Source organism: Microcaecilia unicolor, chromosome 4 (assembly GCF_901765095.1).
Source record: "Microcaecilia unicolor chromosome 4, aMicUni1.1, whole genome shotgun sequence".
Lineage (NCBI taxonomy): Eukaryota > Metazoa > Chordata > Amphibia > Gymnophiona > Siphonopidae > Microcaecilia > Microcaecilia unicolor.
Window position 1 is genome coordinate 288,697,747 of NC_044034.1, and position 23,335 is coordinate 288,721,081.

The following is a 23,335-nucleotide window of genomic DNA, read 5'->3' on the forward strand; positions in this document are numbered from 1 at the left end:
GTGGGCTGGGAAACGTCCCCAGATAAGATTTTCACAGCTGATGAGGCCTTGGAGAAACGGGGGGATGGGGATGCCGGATATTAAACGCTATAATGTGGCATGTTTACTGCGCCATCTAGGGGACTGGTATCTGCAGAGGGAGGATTACACCCCATTGGAGATAGAAAAGGCAAGGTGCAGCCCCTTGGGCCTGATGTATGTCTTACACGGGGCATTAAAGGACCTACCGGCAGGACTGCGGACTAGTGTTTTGGTGGGGCCTTTAAAGGCCGTATGGAAGGACTTGGCTAGGCTGTGGTCCTTCGATCCTAGATGCAGTAGATTACTACCCCTTATAGGGAATGAAGCGTTCCGTCCGGGGGATGAAAATCCTATAGTGAGTTCCTGGGGAGAAGGGGACAAAGTACTTATACATTACTGGTTGGAGCCCAGCGGTAAGCTTAAAACAATGGCCGAACTAAACCTAGATGTAGCAGATTGGGGGGTATGTTTTGCATATGAACAGCTTAGACACTATATAGCTTCACTCCCCCGTGCTGCACTTGGTGTTGATTTGTCCACTAAGATGGGGGAATTATTTGAGACGACAACAGAGGACCCTATCTCGATATCAGTATTACATAAAAGGTTGTTAATGGCTAGACCACAGGGAGACCTTACACGAGTGGCAGCAACATGGTCAGCTGACATACAAAAAAGGATCATCCCGGGAGATTTGTTGAAGGGGTGGAGGGGAGTCCTGAAATGGACGCAAAATGCAAACCTTCGAGAATGCCAGGTCAGAGTGATCTACAGGGCTTATACCTCTCAGTCGCGTCTGTGTCAGATGAGATATATAGAATCTGCCACATGCAGACGCTGTAATGCGCCAGACAATAACTTCTACCATGCTTTTTGGAAGTGCCCAGCTATAACAGCCTTCTGGACAAGAATAGTTAAATATTTAGAAAAAATAGGAGGGAAAAAGGTTACTCAGCAGCCTACGACCATTTTGTTGGGTTGCCATGCGCCAGTAGAGGGGGGTACGAGATACCAGAATATAATGGCCCATAAGGCGTTTTTGGTGGGCATGAAGTGCATACTTGTTAACTGGACGCAAGAAATGAACCCCTCCTTCTGGCAATGGAGGAATCGCTTACATGACTTACTTATGATGGAGCTCCGGGACTCCCTGCTTAACCCTCGGACACAAGGCTATTTTTTCCTTACCTGGGAAGGTTATATTAACACCCTGTCTCATAGGGCGAGGAGCCACATTATTAATAAACTTGGAGCATTGTCTAAAGTTCCACCGGCAACTAATGGGAATTAAATGGGAATAGAGATCTTTTTCTACCAACCCTTTAGCAACTGACAAGACGGTAGAACAGACCATGGCTGGGGGGGGGGAGGGGGGAGGGAGGGTTTAGGGAGGGGGGCAGGAGAGGAGACTGTTTTATTTGGAGTTCTATTAGTCCTTTCTCAGGGTGAAATGGATATCCTCCGTAGGGGGGTAGGGGGGCCATCAGAGCACAGGCCCCCTGGCTCGCCTGTGGAGGGGTATGAGCCCATATAGTAAGGTTTGATCCTAATTTGAGGTTTTGTGGCTGCACAGTTGACACAGGCAGGTGGTTATAATTTGGGGGGCCCAGCGTTTGAACACACGGTGTCAATTGGCAGTAAGGAAAGTTGGGGGGAAAGGGAGGGGGAGAATTTGTTGTTATTAGAGGTTGATGATAACATGTTAGTTAATAATATAGGAGGGGGGGGGATAAAGTAAAAAGATTAATGGAGATAAGCAATATCGTATAATTTCAATACTTGGTGCGTGTTGATTGTTTGTAGAGACATTTACAAGATGTAACCACCATTTTTGAGCATTATTTCTGTGCTTCATTAATAAAAATGTTGAAACCTAAACTGCTCCATAGGGCATATATCACATGTGAACGGGGGAAGAAAATGAAGTTGTGGGAGTCGGATACTTGTTCCAAATGCCAGGCAGGAATTGGTACTTTTTTACATAGCTTCCTGGAATGTCCTAAATTGGTCCTATGGAACAAAATTTTTAAGGTGCTGAACACAGTGCTCCAGGAAGAGGTAGAATGGTCCTACCAATCGTTGCTGTTGGGGGACCAGACAGATCTCCTTGAACAGGGGTTCTCTCAACCACAGCGAAGATTCATATATATGACAACCCTGGCAGCTAAAAAAACTATCCTGCAGTGCTGGACAAAGGTAGAACCAGTATCATACACCTGTTGGGTGGCAAGGGTTAAAGAAATGGCTAAGTATGAGAACACATTGTATAAGCAGTCTCCAAACATAGACAACAGGCAGTCTGCATTGCTTTGGCAGAAGTTAGAGGAATTGGTAAGATAGTAAGGTTTCCTATCAACAATGGAGATCATACAGGGGAGTGGGGGGGGGGGGGGGGGGGGGGAGGCAGGCAAGAGGGGGTTAATGGGAGGGTGGGGGGAAGGGTATAGAAGAAAATGTTAGTGCAATTATGCTTCCTAGATGGTATTTGAGTATACTTCTGTGATGAAGGTCATGCTGTTTAAAATGTTGATGGATTGTATCAGATTGTTTGGTTTATGAGCATGTATTGTACTGATGACAATAAAGAGAATTGAAAAAAAAAAAAAAGAACGAAGCAGCAGCAGCATGAATCGCTACCGCTGGTCCGCGCTGCTGCTGAAACGGGAGGTACATGCAGGATCGTGATGGTGGTAGGTAGGCAGCGTCTGGGAAGCGCTGCAGTGGGACATAGGGATGAAGATGCAGGATCGGAGCTCAGCCTTTTAAGGATGGTGCCCCATTGAAGAGAGGGAGAGTTGGGGGGAGGTCTCCTTAAGATAGATGCTGCATTGGGGGGGGGGCATGAGGAGAGGGGCAAGAGAAAGAGAATTGTGGGACATAGGGTAGAGAGGGGTAAGAAAGTTAAAAATCTTGCATGGGGAGGGGAGAGGGACAAAGGGAGAAATGTTGGACATAGAGGGGTAGTGGCGAGGGAGAGATGGTAAATGTTGGACAGGGGGTGGTGAGGAGAAGATAGATGGTGAAAAATTGGACATGATGGTGGAGGGCAGGAAGAGATATTGAAAGGGGAAGTGAGAGATGTTGGATGGGGCACAAGGGAGGGGGAGAGGCAGAAATGTTGGACATGGCACGGCAGTGGAAGAGAGAAAATGCTGCATGGACCCATGGCACAAGAGAGGGAGAAATGGTAGAACGTGGGAGAGAGGGAGATATATTGGACCTGGGGTGAATGAGAGGGAGAGAAAAACACAGGAGGTGGAGCGGGAAGAAAGGAGGAGGAGTTGGATTCAGGAGCAGAAGGGTGATGGAGAGATGCCGGACAGTGGGAGTGAGGGAAGAGAGAGGGAGAAATGTTGGAACATGGGGGAGAGGGCAGGAGGGAAGAGAGATGTAAGGCTACAAGAGTGGGGTGGGGAGAAAGAGGGAGCAGATGCTGGGCTACGAGGGTGGAGGGAAGGAAGATGGTGGAACCATGTGGGAGAGGCCAGGAAGGAGAGGAAGAGGGTGGCAAGGAAATAAATAAAAAGATAGTGATTACAGAGGATAGAAATATGGTAATGAAAGGGAATGGAGGGCTGAGGAAGGAATGAGATGGGGAAATGGAAAAGCTAGTAGGTGAGAGAAAAAGATGAAAATCTGATAGGTAGCTGTAAACTAAAAAGGAGAACAGTGAGAGGGTGAAATTTGAGTTGACAGCAAGGCAGAAAGAAGAAAAAAAAGAGAGGAAAGAGCTAAAAATAAGAAGTCAATATGTCAGAAGCATGTGTAGTGAAGGTAAAAGAAGACAAATGGACAGCAGCCGCTTGAAAGAGAATTAGACGACGACAGACAGGAAAGCAGAAAAGAAGCTGCAACCAACATGGTGGAAAAATGCAATGTCCACACCACAAAGATAGAAAACAATGTATTTTTAATGTTTTAAATGGAATATGTTGGCTTTGGGAAATCTACACAGCAAATGTGTTTGTATCGTGTTCAGGAGAAAGAAAATGCATTTCTGTTTTTATTTCTCCAGTGTTGAAGTACATGCTAAGTTTAACTTTTTTGGGGTTCCGCGTTCAATTTTTGTCTAAATATTTTTATTTCTGATACGCGATCCCATGTTCTGTATTTGGTGAGGGTCTGTTGGTGTGACAGTAATGGCAGATTGGGAAATTGGAGGGAAGGCAGGGAGGAGAGGGGATCAGGGACGGGGCCCTAGCATATCTAACACCAGTTCTGACCCTTGCTGTATAGCTGGTAGGGATCCCAAGCCTCCCCAGCTGAGGACTTCCTCCAAAGACGGCCATAACTTCCTTCTACCAAGCTCTGCAGTCAGTGACAGCATGCTTGAGTCACTGACAGCTAAGCACGCATAGGGTGCTGGCATCATAAGTACATAAGTACATAAGTAGTGCCATACTGGGAAAGACCAAAGGTCCATCTAGCCCAGCATCCTGTCACCGACAGTGGCCAATCCAGGTCAAGGGCACCTGGCACGCTCCCCAAACGTAAAAACATTCCAGACAAGTTATACCTAAAAATGCGGAATTTTTCCAAGTCCATTTAATAGCGGTCTATGGACTTGTCCTTTAGGAATTTATCTAACCCCTTTTTAAACTCCGTCAAGCTAACCGCCCGTACCACGTTCTCCGGCAACGAATTCCAGAGTCTAATTACACGTTGGGTGAAGAAAAATTTTCTCCGATTCGTTTTAAATTTACCACACTGTAGCTTCAACTCATGCCCTCTAGTCCTAGTATTTTTGGATAGCGTGAACAGTCGCTTCACATCCACCCGATCCATTCCACTCATTATTTTATACACTTCTATCATATCTCCCCTCAGCCGTCTCTTCTCCAAGCTGAAGTTTGGTAAAAGGGAGTTCTGGCCACCTTAGAGAAAGTCTTCAGCTGACAGAGTTTGAGGATCCTTATTAGCTAATGTATTTATATTTTGCGGTAGGGCAGGGCAGAGAAAATATTGTGCCCACCCACTTTGGGCTCAGGCCCATCCAAAATTGGCTGTCTGGCTACGCCACTGGTTGAGGATGTCGTTAAGATAGTTACAGTTCAGTAGTTATGGATGCAATGGCGGGACTTTTGCATAAGCTATTCCAAATAAGGTGGTCTTGAGGGTTTTTCTGAAGGTCAGATCGGGAGTAGTTTTTACGGATTTAGGTAATCCATTCCACAAATGAGCATCAACATAGGGAAAGGTGGATGCTTTATACTTGAGGCCAGAACAGGTAGGGTAATGGAGAGGTAAGTACGAACGAGATGATCTGTGAGAGTTCCTAGGTGGTAGGTTGACATATTGTGTATTATAAATTTTGACTCATAGAAAAAGGGTTCTGCCCAAGAGAAGGGAAGTAAGTTCTTCTCTGTATGCCAAATACTAACTTTTCCAATTCAAAACACAGAAATCCCTAGTCAATTGCTTATCAGCACTCAGGAGTACTCAGGATACCAATTTAGTGCTGTCACATGGTACTCCCATCTTTCAGGCTGTCAACATTGACAAAAAATGTTGTCAAGTAGGAGTGACTATTGTCTGTGACAGCTTAAACCAAATTGGCTCTACAAAAGGAGCAGCAAAGGCCATTCCAACCTGGACAATGTTAGTTTACCAGGACAATGTTTATGCCTACGGTAATGATTGTGAAGTTCTGCTTCAGTTTTTCCAAAGGCCCAGAATGTGTGCCACTGGAAGATAACCATACAAAAAGACCATATCCTCAACATAAGAAGGTGCCTCAGTTACACTGTGGGTCAAGTCTCTCCTTGAGCAGAATTCACTCATGTAAATCAGTGCTTCTCAACCCAGTTCTCAGGATGCAACCAGCAAGTCAGGATTTCAGAAGACCTATAATGCATATGCATGATATAAATCTACCTGCACTGCCTCCTTGGTATGCAAGTCTCTGATGCATATTGTGAATATCCTGAAAACCAACTGAGCGTGCCTCGAGGACCATGTTAATAACTATTGATGTAACATGGCTACTTGATTTTTCAAATGAACATTTAAGTCAGAGAATGTGCTAGAATGACTTAGGAGTAACTTAAGGAAATACTTCTTCACGGAAAGGGTAATGAATACAAGGAATGGCCTCCCAGTGAAGGTGGTAGAGAAAAAAAAACTATCTGAATTTAAGAAAGCTTGGGACCAATACATACAATCTCTAAGGGAAAGGAAGGGATAAATAGTATTGGTCGGCAGACTGGATAGGTCATATGATCTTTTTTTTTTTTTTTTAAACTTTATTTTAGCGTATAAACAACTTAGATAAACAAACATCGACATCACTTTATACATCATAAAAGTATCCCCCTTCCCTTCCCTCCTCCCCTCACCCCCCCCCCCCCCCCCAGTCTCTTCATAGTTCTATGGATCTCTGTGGTGTATCTTCTTTTATAATTAAAACTTTGGGCCTATAAAAGCCCGAGTTTGCCAAATGATTTCACCTCATTGGTACTATCAATTGCGGAGCATCTAAGTCAATTCCCGCTTGGGATCTCCAAAGCTTATATTTGTCCCATATTTTGGTAAACTGGAGCAGCTGATTGTTCTTCATCCCTGTAAGCTTTGCCATTTGATACATATAGTCCATTTTATGTAAAACTTTCACAATTGGGGGAGCCAGCGATTGCTTCCAGGTGGCCGCGAGTGTAATCTTGGCCGCTCCTAAAAACATGGAAGCCAAACGGTGAAGAGGTGTCAGAAGTCCAGGTGGGCGAAATTGCAATAAACAGTAGTCCATTGTTTGTGGATATTCTTTGCCCAATATCTGTTGCAATAACTTAAGACATTCCTGCCAATAAGGTTGTATCTTTGGGCATGACCACCATATATGTTTCATATCCCCCCTAACTTGACATCCCCTCCAGCATTGATTCGAAGAGCCTGGGAACATTTTCACTACTTTATGTGGGGTATAATACCATCGGTACAGGATCTTATATCCATTTTCTATCATGGAACTACTCACCGATCCCTTTAATAGAAAGCCTATTGCCTTTTCCCAACTCTTCAGTTCATGTGTAGCCCCTATATCTTGTTCCCATTTCTGTATGTATTGCTGAATTGGGGTTTTATATGAGAGTAGTGCCCCATATATTCTTGACACACATCTTTTACGACTATTCCCTCCCATGGCCCGCTCTAATTCTGTTTCCTCCTTTTGTAGCTCCCCTTTGGCTTTTCGAAGAATATAATCTCTAATTCTAGTGTAGTATAACAGGTGATGTGCTGGGAGATTAAATTCGTCTTGCAACTCATTATATGAACGTATTGCCCCCTCTTCCCATATTTGGTTCAATTGTCTCAACCCTCTCTGTCTCCATTGCTTATATATTTTGTCTCCCTCTTCCCATGAAAATCCCGGTGCCCCTTGTATATGCATTTTACGAAAATATGTTCTCTGTGGACAGAATTGTTGACGTAATGTATTCCATGTCATTAATGGGTATGCAACTGTTGGGGGTAGCAATGTTGCCATTGCCCTAACCCGTTTACTGGGGAGCCAGAGTAATGCTGCTGGGTGATTAAGTCCTATCCAGTGTTTTTCAATTTGTAACCATGGTTTGTCTTCCTCAGTAATCCATGCTGCTAATATTCTTAGCTGTGCTGCTTGAAAGTACCTAAAGAAATCCGGCACTCCCATTCCCCCCCTTTTTTTAGGTTGGTATAGCATTTCTGCTTGTACTCTGGGCGGCTTATGTTTCCAAATGAACGCAAAGGTTTTTTTCTTTAGTTGTCTAAAGAATTTTTTGGGGATTTGGATTGGTAATGCTATGAAGAGGTACAAAATTTGGGGTAACAACATCATTTTTATTGCTTGTATCCGGCCTATCCAGGACAACTCCAACCCTTCCCACCTCTCTAGTTCCTGTAGTATTTCCTGCAATTTACCTGGGAAGTTTGCCTCAAAAAGAGTTTTTAGGCTAGGTGTCAAATTAACTCCCAGATATCGGATGGAGCGCTTTGTCCATCTAAATGGGTGGCGTTCTTGTAACTTATCCCTGTCTTCTGCATTTATATTTAAGCCCAATATCTCTGATTTTGTCATATTTATTTTAAATCCTGCTATTTGCCCAAATTGCCCCAATGTTTGTTCAATAGTATATAATGATCTATGAGGGTCTGTTAGAGTCAAAAGGATATCGTCAGCAAACAACATAATTTTATGTATCTTATGACCAATTTGGATCCCATGAATGGCCTCATTTGTTCTAATTACCTGGGTTAATGGCTCCATTGTGAGGGCAAAAAGCAGGGGAGAAAGTGCACATCCCTGCCGTGTCCCCCTGTTTAATTTAAAAGTAGCCGAGCATTCCCCATGTATAATCAATTCTGCTAGTGGCTTATCGTATAGATGCTGTAGCCATTTTATATATCGGCCCGTCATTTCCATTTTATGTAGAACCTTAAACATATAAGGCCAGTGCACTCGATCAAACGCTTTCTCAGCGTCGAGAGAAAGCAAGATTGTTGATTGTTGTGTGCTATTTGCCTCTTGTATTAAATGCAGTGCCCGACTGATATTGTCAAACGTTTGTCTTCCTTCTACAAAACCCGTCTGATCATTCTGCACCAATTCCGGCATAAGCCTCTGTAATCGCCTGGCCAGAATTTTCGTGAATATTTTATAGTCTGTACCTAAAAGTGATATGGGTCGATATGATCCACATTGCATCGGGTTTTTCCCAGGTTTTAGGAGAATACTAATATGAGCTAACCGCCACGAGTGAGGCAATTCTTTTTGATGTTCTATCTCATTTAATACCCGAACCATTAAAGGTGCCAATAGTTTCCCAAAACATTTATAGAATCTATTCATGAACCCATCAGGTCCTGGAGCCTTACTGTTAGGTAAGTTATGTATTGCCCATTGTACCTTTTCCAATGTAATGGGTGCAGAGAGTTCATCATTTTGAGTTGGGTCGATTTGAGGGAGCTCTATCCCTTCTAAGTAGTCTTGAATTGCTTGTGGTCCTGAATGTATATCATCTGTGTATAATTGTTTGTAGAAAGTATAGAAAGCTCGCTTAATATCATCAGTTGTAGTCAGTCGCTGTCCTGTGTTATCTTCTATTGCATGTATGTGGTTTTTCATCTTTTGTTTTTTTAATTTATATGCTAATAACCGGGAGGCTTTATTACCAAACTCGTAATATTGCTGTTGTGTTCTTTGAAGTGTTTCCGCCACCTCTGCTAACTGTAGGTCATGAAGTTCTAATTGTACTTGTTGACATCGTTGAGCTACCCTTGCTGTATGGGTCCCTTTGGCTATGGCATGTTGTAGGTGTTCAAGCTCTACATGTAGTTGTTGTGTTTTAAGTTGTTTTTGTCTCAATCTATATGTATGTAATGATATAATCTGTCCTCTAAAGACTGCTTTAAGCCCCTCCCATAGTATGTCGTCGCTCACGTCTCCCGTGTCATTATGTGTGATATAATTTTGAATGTCGGTTTCTAATTGCTTGATCACATTGGGGTCTGCTAACATACTATCATCCATGCGCCAGCATGGTTTGGGTATTCTATTTGTTGTGCACCTTAATGTTAGCGTAAGGGGCGAATGATCAGACCAAGTTCTGCTCTGTATTTGTACCCCTTGTACTCTCTGTATCAAACTTTGTCCTCCCAGCCATAGGTCAATTCGTGAATACGATGCATGCACCGCCGAATAGTAAGTATAGCTGCGTGACATCGGGTTATAATGTCACCATATGTCTGTCATCTACCAATAGTTTACAAATTTGTGCAGTTTTGCTCTATCATTTCGGGCATAATGCACCCCCACATTTGAGTTATCCATAACGGGGTGCAGAGTGAGATTAAAGTCTCCTCCTATTATCAGTTCCCCGTCAACATATTTTGCCAATACTTCCGACAGCTCTCCATAAAAAGAGCCTTGTTTCTCATTTGGAGCGTAAATATTCAGCAGAGTAAAAGTCTCCGCTCCCAATCGTATGTTTAGCAAAATATATCGCCCTTCCTTATCTCTCACTATCCGTTGTACTTGCCAGGGCAACCTCCCCGCTAGGGCTATCATGACTCCCTTTTTTTTTTCTTTTCAATGTGGTTCGATGCAAAATATATTTCCCGGTACCCTCCGTGTACACACAGTTTTTCGTGTGTAGGTAATAGGTGTGTCTCTTGGGCAAATATCATATCTGCTTTTAATCTAAGTGCTTCTTTAAAGAAGAGTTGCCGCTTTGCCGGTGAATTAAGGCCTTTCACATTGATAGTCATTAATTCTATTGTTCCCATCATTCCCAAATAAAAAAAAATGAAAAAAAGAGACAATATTCCCATTCTGTGATTACTCACTCCACTATGTTGACTACCAGGAGATCCTATCTCTGTTGAAATTATTGTTCGCAATATATTCCCCTTCCCCCCCAACATCCCTTCCCCTAACCAAACTACACCTTCCATAACTAGGTCAGGTGTTTCAGGAATCTGGCAACATCCCCGCATCCCACCCTGACCTCCTATCTTTTATCATCCAACACATTTCTGTACTTTACCCAAACATTGAATTTAACATTGCATCTAGTATTGCTCAAACCATTCATTTTAGTATATCAATTAACATTTTAAACTTTACTTGTAGGAACTCGTGCTTTTTACCAACCATTAAATCATAACTGTGAGGTTACGAGAACCCTCACTCACTGTTCAGTGTTTGGCTCTGTCCAATAGGTTATGTCCTCTTTCTCTAGGTCTTTATATCCATTCTCAAGTTGCTGCCGGTTCTCCACGCCTCAATGTTGTTTCAGATCGTTGGCGCTGCAGTCTGCCTTTCCCTGCCGACGTTCTTTGCCATCTGGGTTTGTCCACTTGTCTCGATCCTGCTTTATGTCTGCTCTCGTTCATGGTGCTCCATTCTTGGTCGGGGAAGATGGCTGCTGCTTCTTCTGTTCCTCTTATCTGGTGGAGTTTACCCTCTTTATAGAACCGCAACGCGAAGGGGTAGCTCCATCTATATTTGATGTTTTGGGAACGAAGGTATTGTGCGATTGGACGCAGTTCTGCCCTCCGGCGCAGCGTGGTGCTTGCCAGGTCTTGGTAGAGTTGGACGCGATGTGTGTCCCATGCGAATTCTGGGTGTTCCCGTGCTGTTTGCATGACTCTCTCTTTGATTTTATAATCCACAAAACATGCTATTATGTCTCTTGGCTGATTATTCCTGGTTGTTCCCAGGGATCTATGGGCCCATTCTATTGCAATATCTGCTGGGTCTATTGTAGTTTGTGATTCTTTCAGGAGTGTACTTGCCACTTGTTGCACTGTTAATTCACAGTTTAAATACTGTGGGCTATCTGGGATACCGCGGAACCTGATATTATGCCGTCGGCTCCTATTCTTGATATCTTCCAGATTGTCCCATAGTTGTTGGAAAGTTTTCTTGTCTTCCTCTTTCTGCTCCGTTATATTTTGAATCAAGTCCATTTGTTCATCTAGGCACAGGGCCGTGCCGATGTGGTAAGCGGGGTAAGCGCCACAGGGGGGCGCTCACCTCTGGAGGGCGCCGCCGCGGTGCTTACCCTCGCCCCGCGCCGCCAAGGACTTTAAATCTTTTACCTCGGTCGCAGCAGCGTCAGTGAAAGCGCTGCCGACGTCTCCCTTCCCTTGCACTCATTGGTTCCCTCAGTGTCCCGCCTTCTTCTGACGTCAGAAGAAGGCGGACACTAAGGGAACCAAGAGCACGAAGGGAAGGGAGACGTCGGCAGCGCTCCGCTTTCACTGACACTGCTGCGACCGGAAGTAAAAGATTTAAAGGCCCCAGGGCACGGAGGAAAGAGCAGAGAGGCATGGATGGGAGGGCAGAGAGACAGATATGGATGGGAGGACAGAGAGGCATGGATGGGAGAGCAGCAGCAGGGCCCAGGGAGAGGACAAATTGCTGGAAGGGGAGGGGAGAGGGGAGGATTGCTGGCTATGGATGGAGGAGGGAAGGGCAGAGAGGGACAAGGATGGACATGGGGGCCCAGGGAGAGGACAAATTGCTGGAAATGGAGGGGAGGGGAGAGAGGAGGATTGCTGGCTATGGATGAAGGAGGGAAGGGCAGAGAGGGACAAGGATGGACGTGGATGGGAGGTCAGGACCCAGGGAGAGAGAAGAAATTGCTGGAAATGGATATAGAGCAAGAAATGAAGAAGAAAGGAGGAAAGTAAAGAAATAAATGGAAAGGAAGCCCTGGAAATGGAGTTAAGAGGACAGATAGCAGCAGACTCAGATACTGGGCCAGCATGATCGGAAAAAGAAAGTCACCAGACAACAAAGGTAGAAAAAAATCATTTTATTTTCATTTTAGCGTTTGGAATATGTCCACTTTGAGAATTTACATCTGCTATCTTATTTTGCAATGTATAGCAATATGTTTCTAAGAATATTGCTGACAATTCCTGTCAGTGTGGCAAGTGGTGAGCGATCATTTTCACCGGGGGGGGGGGGGGGGGCGCCAACTGATAGTCTGCAGGGGGGTGCCAGAGACCCTAGGCACAGCCCTGTCTAGGCGATCTTCCATTTCAGCCACACGCTACCCCAAAGCTGCAATCTCACTGCAGAGATCCTCTCCTAGCGTGTTCAGGTCAGTTCGCATTGCTTTGAGCTCCCCTGTAATTTCTTTCAGCCATTCATGTATCTCAACCAGCGGCTCCTTCTCTTCCACTAGCGCTTCGTCAGGCGTGAAGAGTGGCTGCGAGCTTTGCATCGCCTTCTGCGTTGACTTCTCGAATGTTCGCTCCTCCGCCATACTGTTCCCCTTCGGGGTGGTCTGTGATAGCGCCGTATTTGGGCCCGTGTAAGCAAATCCCGCTAAGGATTGTTTGGACGTTCGAGCGGTCATATTCAGCTTGTTCCTGCATCGTTCCGCCGCTGTTCCCGCTCCTGCGTTATGTTTTAATCGTGAGTTAGATGCTGTATTTCTTGCTTTTTATGGTGGGACCGCCGGAGCTCTTCACTCAGGCAGCCATCTTGATGCGGTGACGTCACCAGCTCGGTCATATGATCTTAACCTGTCTTCATTTTCTCTGTTTACATGACACAAGTGTCAGTATCAAGGCTCCAAGTTGTGACAGATTGTATACTGAAACAAGTCTCCTAAGGGATGACGTATATGCTATAACAAACATTTGGTGGGCTGGCACTATTGTTAGCAATATGTAATTTATCTTTAAAATCGAGCCTGGTACCGGAAGATAAAAAGGTTCCAGAGGAGATTTGGGAAATTATAGACTGGTGAGCCTGACGTTGGTGCCGGGCAAAATGGTAGAGACTATTATAAAGATCAAAATTACAGAGCATATTCAAAAGCATGGATTAATGAGATAAAGCCAACATGGATTTAGTGAAGGGGAACCTTGCCTCACCAATCTATTACATTTCTTTGAAGGGGTGAACAAACATGTGGATCAAGGTGAGCCAGTTGATACTATGTATCTGGATTTTTAAACGGCATTTGACAAAGTACCTTATGAAAGACTCCAGAGGAAATTGGACAGTCATGGGATAAGAGGTAGTGTCCTATTGTGAATTAAAAACTAGTTAAAGATAGAAAACAGAGAGTAGGGTTAAATGGTCAGTATTCTCAATGCTGAGGACACAAAGTTATTCAAAGTTGTTAAATCACAAAAGGATTCTGAAAAATTACAATAGGACCATACGAGATTAGGAGACTGGGCATCTAAATGGCAAATGACGTTTATTTATTTGTTGCATTTGTATCCCACATTTTCCCACCTATTTGCAGGCTCAATATGGCTTACATAGTACCGTGATGGCAATCGCCAATTCCGGTAAGAGAAATACAGAGTGGTCAAGTGTTAATGTTCATAGATGACAGAGTATATTAAGTATTCAAGGAGAGAAGTTAAGTTTTGTCCAGTTCTGGTAGGAGTTTCGATTGTGTTGCAGGGTTTTTAGGTTGGATCATTCTAGTATGCCTTTGTGAACAGGTTGTTTTTTAACGATTTCCGGAAGTTTGTTAGGTCATGCATTGTTTTCATGACGTTTGGAAGTGCATTCCATATTTGCGTGCTTATATAAGAGAAGCTGGATGCATATGTTGTTTTATATTTTAGTCCTTTGCAGCTAGGGTAATGGAGATTTAGGTATGTGCGTGCAGACCTTTTTGTGTTCCTGGTTGGTAGGTCTATAAGGTCTGCCATGTAGACTGGAGCCTCGCTGTGAATACTTTTATGAACCAGGGTGCAGATTTTGAACGCAATTTGCTCTTTGATTGGGAGCCCATGTAGTTTTTCTCATAAGGGCTTGGCACTTTCATATTTCGTTTTGCCAAATATGAGTCTGGCTGCGGTATTTTGGGCAATTTGGAGTTTCTTCATGATTTGCTCTTTGCACCCAGCATAGATTGCATTGCAGTAGTCTAGGTGACTTAGAACCATTGATTGTACCAGGCTGCGGAATATTTCCCTCGGGAAGAAAGGTTTTACTCGTTTAAGTTTCCACATTGAATGAAACATTTTCTTTGTTGCGTTTTTCGCTTGGCTCTCTAGCGTGAGATTTCTGTCGATTCAAACTCCGAGAATTTTCAGGCTGTCTGAAACAGGAAGAGTGTAGTCTGGGGTGTTTATATGTGTGGGTTTGTTTGTGTTGTGAGAGGATGAGACAGTGTGTTTTTTCTGCGTTGAGTTTTAATTGAAATGTACCCGCCCATGAGTTCATGATTTGGAGGCTAAGTTTCATTTCGTTTCTGATTTCTGTTAGATCATGTTTGAACGGGATGTATATCATGACATTGTCTGCGTAGATGTAGCAGTTAAGGCCTTGGGTGGATAGCGATTTGGCTAGTGGGGTCATCATTAGGTTGAAAAGGGTCGGTGATAGCGGTGATCCTTGGGGTACTCCACATTCTGGTTTCCATGGTAGTGATGTGTTCGAGTTTGCTATCACTTGGTATGTTCTTGCGGTTAGGAAGCCATTGATCCAACTGAGTACGCTTCCACCAATCCCGAAGTATTCTAGTACTAGTAAAAGAGGCCCGTTTCTTAGCAAATGAAACGGGCGCTAGCAAGGTTTTCGTCGCCAACACCCCCCCTCCCTGCCCAACCCCTTCGTTGTTGTGCCATTGCTCCGCCCTCAACGTCATGACGTTTGACGCGAGGGCGGGGCCCGGAGCGATTTCCCAACACCCCCTCCTGCCTCCCTCCCTGTCAACTCCTGCCATCAAGGTTTTCGTCGCCAACACCCCCCCTCCCTGCCTCCCTCCCTCCCTCCCTGCCAACCCCTTCGTTGTTCTGCCATTGCTCTGCCCTCGTCATGACGTTTGACGCAAGGGCGGGGCCCGGAGTGATTTCCCAACACCCCCCCCTCCCTGCCAACCCCTTCTTTGTTCTGCCATTGCTCCGCCCTCGAGGGCGGGGCCCGGAGCGATTTCGGTGGCTTCACCACCACGAACCGTCAAACCCTGTTTGAAGGAAGTCAGTGGCTTGGCTTCACTGACGTCACTGTCTTCAGAACGTTGAGGGTGAGTTTTATATATATAGATATTTAGTAGTATTTTATGGTTAACCATGTCGAATGCACTCGACATGTCAAATTGTAGGCGAAGTACACTCTTGTCAGTTGCAATTTCTTGTTTGAATTTGGTTAGGAGAGTGATTAGTACTGTTTCGGTGCTGTGGTTGGAGCGGAATCCTGATTGTGATTCGTGTAATATTGAGAATTTGTTCAGGTAGTCAGTAAGTTGCTTGGTTACCATGCTTTCCAGTAATTTGACTACCAGAGGGATAGATGCTACTGGGCGGTAGTTGGTAATATCATTTGCTTTTTTCTTTGAGTCTTTAGGTATTGGGGTGAATAGTATATTGCCTTTGTCCTTAGGAAAGAGTCCATGTTGTAGCAAGTAGTTTAAGTGTGAAGTGAGGTCTGCTATGAAGCGTTGCGGGGCGGATTTTATTAGGTTGTTGGGACATATGTCCAGTTTACAGCGGGATTTGGCAAACCTGTTAATCACTTGGGTGACGGTTTCAGCGTTGAGGAGTGCGAAGTTTGTCCAGATTCGGTCTGCTGGGTACTCACCTAGGTTTGGGTCTAGGCAGTCAGTGAATTTTTTGATGTCACTGGTGTTCTGTGGTAGCGTGTTGCGTAGGTTTACAATTTTTTCGTTGAAGTATTTAGCAAGTTTGTCTGCCGATGGAGTGTGTGTGTTGGTTGTGGTAACCGGTGTGGTATCTAGTAATTTGACGACGAGTTGGTAAAGTTTATGGGTGTCTTTGTAGTCTGGCCCTATTTTGGTTTTGTAGTAAGACCTTTTGGATTGCCTTATTGCATACTGGTATTTTCTTTGCATTTGTTTCCATGCTTTGAGTGTGTGTTCATCCCTTATTTTTATCCATGCTCGTTCAAGCATCCTAACTTGTGTTTTTAATTTTTTCAGTTCTTTGTTATACCATGGTATCGAGTTGTGTTTTCGTGAGGTTCTTGTTTGTAGTGGTGCTATTTCATCTAATATGCTTCTGCATCTGTTGTCCCAATCTAGGAGATAGTGTATCGAGTCCGTTTGTGCTATCCATTCATTCTTGTAGATCTGTTGCCAGAATATTACCTGGTCTACTTGGCCTCTCGTGGTTAGACCCTTTTTTTCGCCATTGTAGGGATAGGATTTGTGGTGGTCAGACCATGGCATATCTGACCATTTTGTGTCTGAAACTATTAGGTTCTGGTCTGAAGATAGCTTGTGTGTGATGAGGTCGAGTGTGTGTCCTCTGACATGGGTTGCTTGCATATTTGGTAAATTAGGGCCCCATAACTGGAGGAATTCCTTGCATTCTCGTGTATTAGTGGAGTTTGGGTCTTCTAGGTGTAAGTTTATGTCCCCTAATATAATTAGATTGGAGTTAGATACACAGGTATTTGATATGAAGTCCATGAAGTGTGATTGGCATTCGTGCCAGTTACCTGGTGGTTTAATGTGAACAAGTGCAAAGTGATGCATGTGGGAAAGAGGGACTCAAATTATAGCTACGTAATGCAAGGTTCCACATTAGAAGTCACCGACCAGGAAAGGGATCTAGAAGTCATTGTTGACGATACGTTGAAACCCTCTGCTCAGTGTCATCGTCGGCTATAAAAGCAAATAGAACGTTAGGTATTATTAGGAAAGGAATGGAAAACAAAAAAGGAGTATGTTATAATGCCTTTATATTGCTCCATGGTGCAACCACACCTTGAATATTATGTTCAATTCTGGTCACCGCATGTCAAAAAAAGATATACTGGAATTAGAGAAGTTACAGATAAGGGCGACGAAAATGATAAAGGGGATGGGACGACTTCCCTATGAGGAAAGGCTAAAGCAGCTAGGACTCTTCAGCTTGGAGAAAAGACGGCTAAGGAGAGATATGATAGAGGTCTATAAAATAATGAGTGGAGTGGAATGGTAGATGTGAATCGATTTGTTTATTCTTTCCAAAAACACTAGGACTAGGGGGCATGCAATAAAGCTACAAAGTAGTAAGTTTAAAATGAATCGGAGAAACTTTTTCTTCACTCGACGTGTAATTAAACGCTGGAATTCACTGCCAGGGAATGTAGTAAAAGCAGTTAGCGTAGCAGGGTTTAAAAAAGGTTTGGATGGTTTCCTAAATGAAAAATCCATAGACCATTATTAAAATGGACATGGGGAAAATCCACTGCTTATTTCTGGGATAAGCAGTATAAAATGTATTGAGTTTTTTTAGGAACTTGCCAAGTATTTGTGATCTGGATTGGCCGCTGTTGGAAACAGAATGCTGGGCTTGATGCACCTTTGGTCTGTCCCAGTGTGGCAATGCTTATATACTTATGTTTAGACTCCTTAGTTTCTTCTCTAATTATAGTCAGTATCTGTCTGGTACTCCTGGTACCTAAGGAATCTGGAAGGCATTTCAGTATGCTGGGCCCCTTGAACTGTGTTTCAAAGGTAATATCTCTAATAGAATCCCGTAGCAGCAACACTGATATGAGATTCTTTCTTTGTGCTTTGGGGATGTCTCTTCTCTTGGGACACCTTCATTGCTTTTTGTTCCACCTCAGTTCTATTTTCTGGATCATCATAGTGCTGTAATGGAGCAAAAGAATTCTGTAGGGGCAACAATTGTGAGGGTGGATGCGTCTGTGCCACATGTCAGTCTACCCGAGCCTACTGTGATTCATCTATTCTTAGGTGGTTTTATTCTTTGAGACAGTGGTGACAAATTGGTATGATTCTGTGCAGTGACAGAAGTTACTTTAATTGCATTCAATTCCTGCTTTAGTTTGCTGAGCTCCTGTTTTATACTAGCAAGCCGAAGACAGACAGCAGCTTTAAAACTCCAGATGGTATGCTTTGGCACTAAAGCATCACAATTATTACACAGAACAAGTCATCTTGATTGGTTGGAATGGGTATGAACAGGTGTACTATGACAGGGTTAACAGTCTGTACAATTGCCTGTATATATGACCATTAATTTTTTTTTTTCAGATATAGTGGTACCTTTACTAAGGTGCGCTAACAAATTATTGTACCTTAAGTGCCATGCAGTCCGCAGGTATACAACAGGCTGTGCAGCATTTAGTATATGCTAATCAATAACGCACCTTAGTAAAAGAACCCCTTACTGATTTATATGCTGACCATCATATTTCCAAAAGTTTGAAAAAGGGAGAAGAAAGGGTCTTCTTATAAATCTTCTAATATCTGAAGATCATCTCAAATATTTGCTGTGCTTTACCTCAACAGGAGTCTAACTATATGTTTTCTAAAGCTCATGATATGTACTCCAGATTAGACCATATTCTTATTTCTGATTCACCTTTCAAACTTAGTCACTAAATACTCTACTGAAGCTAATGTACTCTCAGACCATTCTGTTGTCTCCTTACATATCGATCTTTTTTGAGCTTGATGTCTTTTTATTTTTTAGGAGACAAACCTTGATACAGTCACATGACAAAACATGAGTTTCTTGATTTTTTAAAGAAAATTTTGCTACATAATGAAAAAAAAGAAATAAAGAAGATAAGTACTTGTTCCTTTGAAAGTAATCAATAAGGATTTTGTATTTAAGGATGACGACAAATACATTTTCACCTTAATCAGATATGGCTAAGCTTATTGCCTAATCGTTAAATGATGCACTTCTGATGGATCCAATAATATTTAAATGTAAGGATATTTAAATTGGACATTAATACCTTTGGAGTTAGGTGCTAAATGAATATATGGATTGTTTGCCTCCTCCATGCCAAAGAGCAATTGTGTATTACATATAATTGGTAAAAATCAAGGTATCAAGGCCCCATGGCAACCTCTATCAAGAGCTGCTATCCACTGCATAGATGAAAATATATTGTGAAGTCTTCACGGATGGCTGCTTGTGCATACATGCAGTATGTACTGGAAAGCCTTTTACGGTATTCTAGGCAATGAGCTGACCTCTTCATATATGCTGTCATGTGACAACCTCACCCACATATATGACTGTTTATCCTGCTTATCCATGGAGAAAACGTTACCACCTTACAAAACATGTCTGTTTGTGAACTTATTTTTGAATATTCAATTGGGTTAACAGCAACCACACCACTTTGCCTAATATTCTGAAATACTCCAGCATTATACAACTATATTAAGCATTACTTTGTTTAGGACGGGGAAAGGAGGACACAAATCTAGAAAATGAACATGTCTGGGCACACCAACTTCCATTCTGGCTGTATTTCCACCTTGACTCTAGACTACCACCTTCCTTCCAAAGTGCAAGAGGCTTTATTGGATGTATGCATGCAGGAAACTCAGGCTAAAGACCAAATGTAGATATCTCACTAACTGGTGCTGTCCTAGGAAGAATTCTTTCAACTTATGATGACCCCGTAACTGTATGCTCCCAGATAAGGCTCCCAGCTCTCAAAGTGAATGAGATAGAGTGGGAACCGCATTATCAAAGACTGAATCAGTCATATGTTAAACTACCCCCACAGTAGGTCCTTCTGAGTAATAAGCTAAAATAGGGGTAATACCCTAAGACCATGGGCAATGATCAGGAAACTACACAGGGAACTGAAATGCCAATGAGGCAGCTGTTTTCAAGAGGAAAACAGCTGCATGGCTCTCTCACACACAGCCCCAGACCCATCTTACACTGTTCCCCTCCCTCTCCTGTAAGTTCATTTCTCCTCTGGTTCTCACCTCTCATGTTTTTCATGTACATCCCCTTAAATGTCTCCATACTCAACCTCCAATACTTTCATACACTCACCGCTCTCATCTACTTAGGACATCTCTCTAGATCACATTTCCTCTGCATTTTTCTATCATTTGTTCTCTCCCTTCCTGTATGTGGTCTCACTTCTCCTCTCTCGCACTCCCATAATTGTGGGTTAAGTTTTAATTTCTTATAAACCACCTTGAGCATTATTAAAATACTGGATTAAAAAAATTCAAATAAAGCACCACCATCCTGTGATCTCACCCGACGATGGTGCAGTCAATGCTGAGACGCCATAGTATGTGAAGGCTCCATTTTCAAACTTCAGTCCCTCCTTCCCGATCTCAACCTCCACCCTACCCTGGACAGAAAACACATAACAGTCATGTTTACTATTCAAATGATTTTTCACTAATTATGCAGTCCTGTTAGTGTACACCTTGCCCCAGACAGCTTACATTTCCCAGAAAAAGTTCAATAACTTTCTGAAGATTAAACAGTGAGCAGCAGAAGATGATCTGAACAGTCATATAAATCTTTTGAAATAAACCTGTGCTGAATCAAAGCATTAAGGTTTAAATCTTGGAGCCTGGAATGACTACCGCATAGTCACCTCAGGAGTCAATAGCAGTATATCAAGAGCTATAAATAAATAAGTCAGGAACAGTTTAAGGATTTTAATGTGTAGTTGTGCAAAAGTCCTAACCTCATTACTCAAATCTCTACTATATAGAACAAACTTCTTGAATCCTTGCAAAAACACTCTCAAAGAACTGTGTGCAGAGGCTACTCAAGTAATTGAAATCAACCACAATGGTGGCCATCTATTACTCCGAATAGAAAGTATAGAGATGTATTTACAGTACCAGGCACGCACATGTGAGGAACAATGAGTTGTTTCAAGCTGAAATTTCCATGTGTTGAAAAAACCCTTTCTGCACAGTGCCTACTCAGAAGCACTCAAGTGCCAAAATGCCCTTGAGATACTCAAATATTCATTACGTGTTATTGCACACATGCAATCAGTCTCACCTCTGCTAGGAGACATTTCATGAACCTGATGAAGATTTAAAACAAAATTAATAAAGCAGTGCTTCTAGTCAATTCACAATAAGGTTATGGAACTTGTTGCTAGAGAAAGTGAAAAAAGAAAAGAAGTTTACGGAACTGTCCTCTAAAAATGTGTCTAAACTATTAGTCAAACAGACTTGAGTGTCACTACCTTCTGCCCTCTTGTTTCTGGGAACTAGCAAAATGAAACTGGACTTTCCTGTTTAAGCTCTGCCAGGTGTTCTTAAGAGAACAAAACTAGTGAAATGGGCTCCTAGTAACAAAATTCCTCACTGTTCAAAAAGAAGTTAGGACTGCTGCATTATTCTTTACTCAGGAAGTGCGACAGGTAGCGAGACTTAATTTATTCCTCTTTTTCCTGCTGTCCATAGTCTTTCCCAACAGTTTAAGAACTTGTGCATCTAGCAGATCAAGATCACACAAGTAAATGTGTAACAACATTTAAAACAGGAGTGGAATAGCATAATGGTTAGAGCAGTAGGCAGAGAACCAGGGAAGCCCAGTTTAAATCCCACAGTGGCTCCTTGCGATCTTGGGCAAGTTACTTAACCCACCATTGCCTCAGATAAACACTTAAAGTAATATGAAAAAGTGTTTACCCCCTTTCCCCTTATTGCATATGTCACAATGAATGGCTTCTGATCTTTAAACATATTATTAGACAGAAGGAATCTGAGTAAATAATAGAGTTTTTAAACTATTATATAATTTATTTAAGGAACTAAATCCATCCCTACCTCGATGACCACCTTGCATAAGGCCCCACACTTAATAGGTTAAGGGAACTAACAGCAACAATACATGTACTTTGGAATCTGGGATTCCTAATCTACATTCCAAAGTACAAATTCCAGCTGACATAGGGGCCCTTTTAAAAAGCTGCGGGAGGGCTAACATGAGTAGCATGCGCCAAATCGGCACTACTGCTGGGGTAGCACATGCGCCTGATGGTAATTCCGAGTTTGGCACTTGACGAATCCTGCAGTAGAAAATACTTTTCTTTTTTCTACCAGGCGCGGGTGGTACGAGCCCTTACTGCTAGGTCAATGGTTGGCGGTAAAGGCTCAGGCCATAAATAGGCACAATCTAGTTTTATTCATTCATTTACGTATTTATATACCACTTTGACCTAAGCGGTTTTACAGTTTCATTTTACAGGTACTGGGTCTGTCCCTAGTGGGCTTACAGTCTAAAGTAGTTCATTTTAATTTTTGCGAACGCCTATTTCCCAGCCCATTAAAAAATGGCCTTTTTCCCAGCTGTGGTAAAAAGTGGCCCAGCACACACCAAAAAGATGTGCCCACAGTACCGCAGGCCATGTTTCACTGCGGCTTTGTAAAAGGACCCCACAGTGCATTAGATTTTAAATGCACTTTTATTTTCATTTTTTTTTTTACTTCCAGTGTAAACAACAGATATATGGATAACATATCATATATGCAAGTATCGATAAAGTTTAAAAAAAAAACAATCTAGCTCAGCTACAGTGGAAGTAAATAGATTGTTAAACTAGATTACTCACTGAATTCAATAAGACAGGTTGGGGGGGGGGATGAATGGGGGGGGGGGGGATTAATTCCTTAGTATGCATGTTTGTTTATTTTTTATTTCTATATTTATGTTCCACGCTCTTACAAATCCTAGGTGGAATACAATATTACATACACAATAACAATCTCAACAAAAAATAAGATTAACTCCATAATACTATATTTATCTATATTCTTACACGTCAGGCATTAATTTCATTCCAAATTACCACAGCAAAACGTTCCAGAATTACAACACATTTATATCAAAAGCTTTCAAAAAAAAAAAAAAAAAAAAAAAAAAAGTTTTCAACCTGACTTTAAACTCCTTCAAATCAGGGGGAATGGGGCTAGGAGGAGGAAGAGGGGATAGGAGGAGGGAGGGCTACCTGCTGAGAAGTAAAATGTCTTTTCAGTTAATTTTTTTACCGTAAGACAAAAAAAAAAAAAATCAAATACTTCAGGATCCTCTCATAGATATCCTAGTGACATTTCGAGGGAGGGTGGTCATTGCTGGGATGACCTTC

General features: G+C 42.7%; 1 protein-coding gene across 2 annotated transcripts in view; it reads right to left on the reverse strand.

Moving 5' to 3' along the window:
• CNNM3 (cyclin and CBS domain divalent metal cation transport mediator 3) overlaps window positions 1-23,335 on the reverse strand; it is a 120,009-nt gene that overhangs the window by 42,942 nt on the left and 53,732 nt on the right. For both annotated transcript variants that reach the window (XM_030201664.1, XM_030201663.1), the window contains exon 5: window positions 20,473-20,569. In XM_030201664.1, the coding sequence (XP_030057524.1) occupies window positions 20,473-20,569 (97 nt within the window). The remainder of the gene's footprint in view (window positions 1-20,472; window positions 20,570-23,335) is intronic.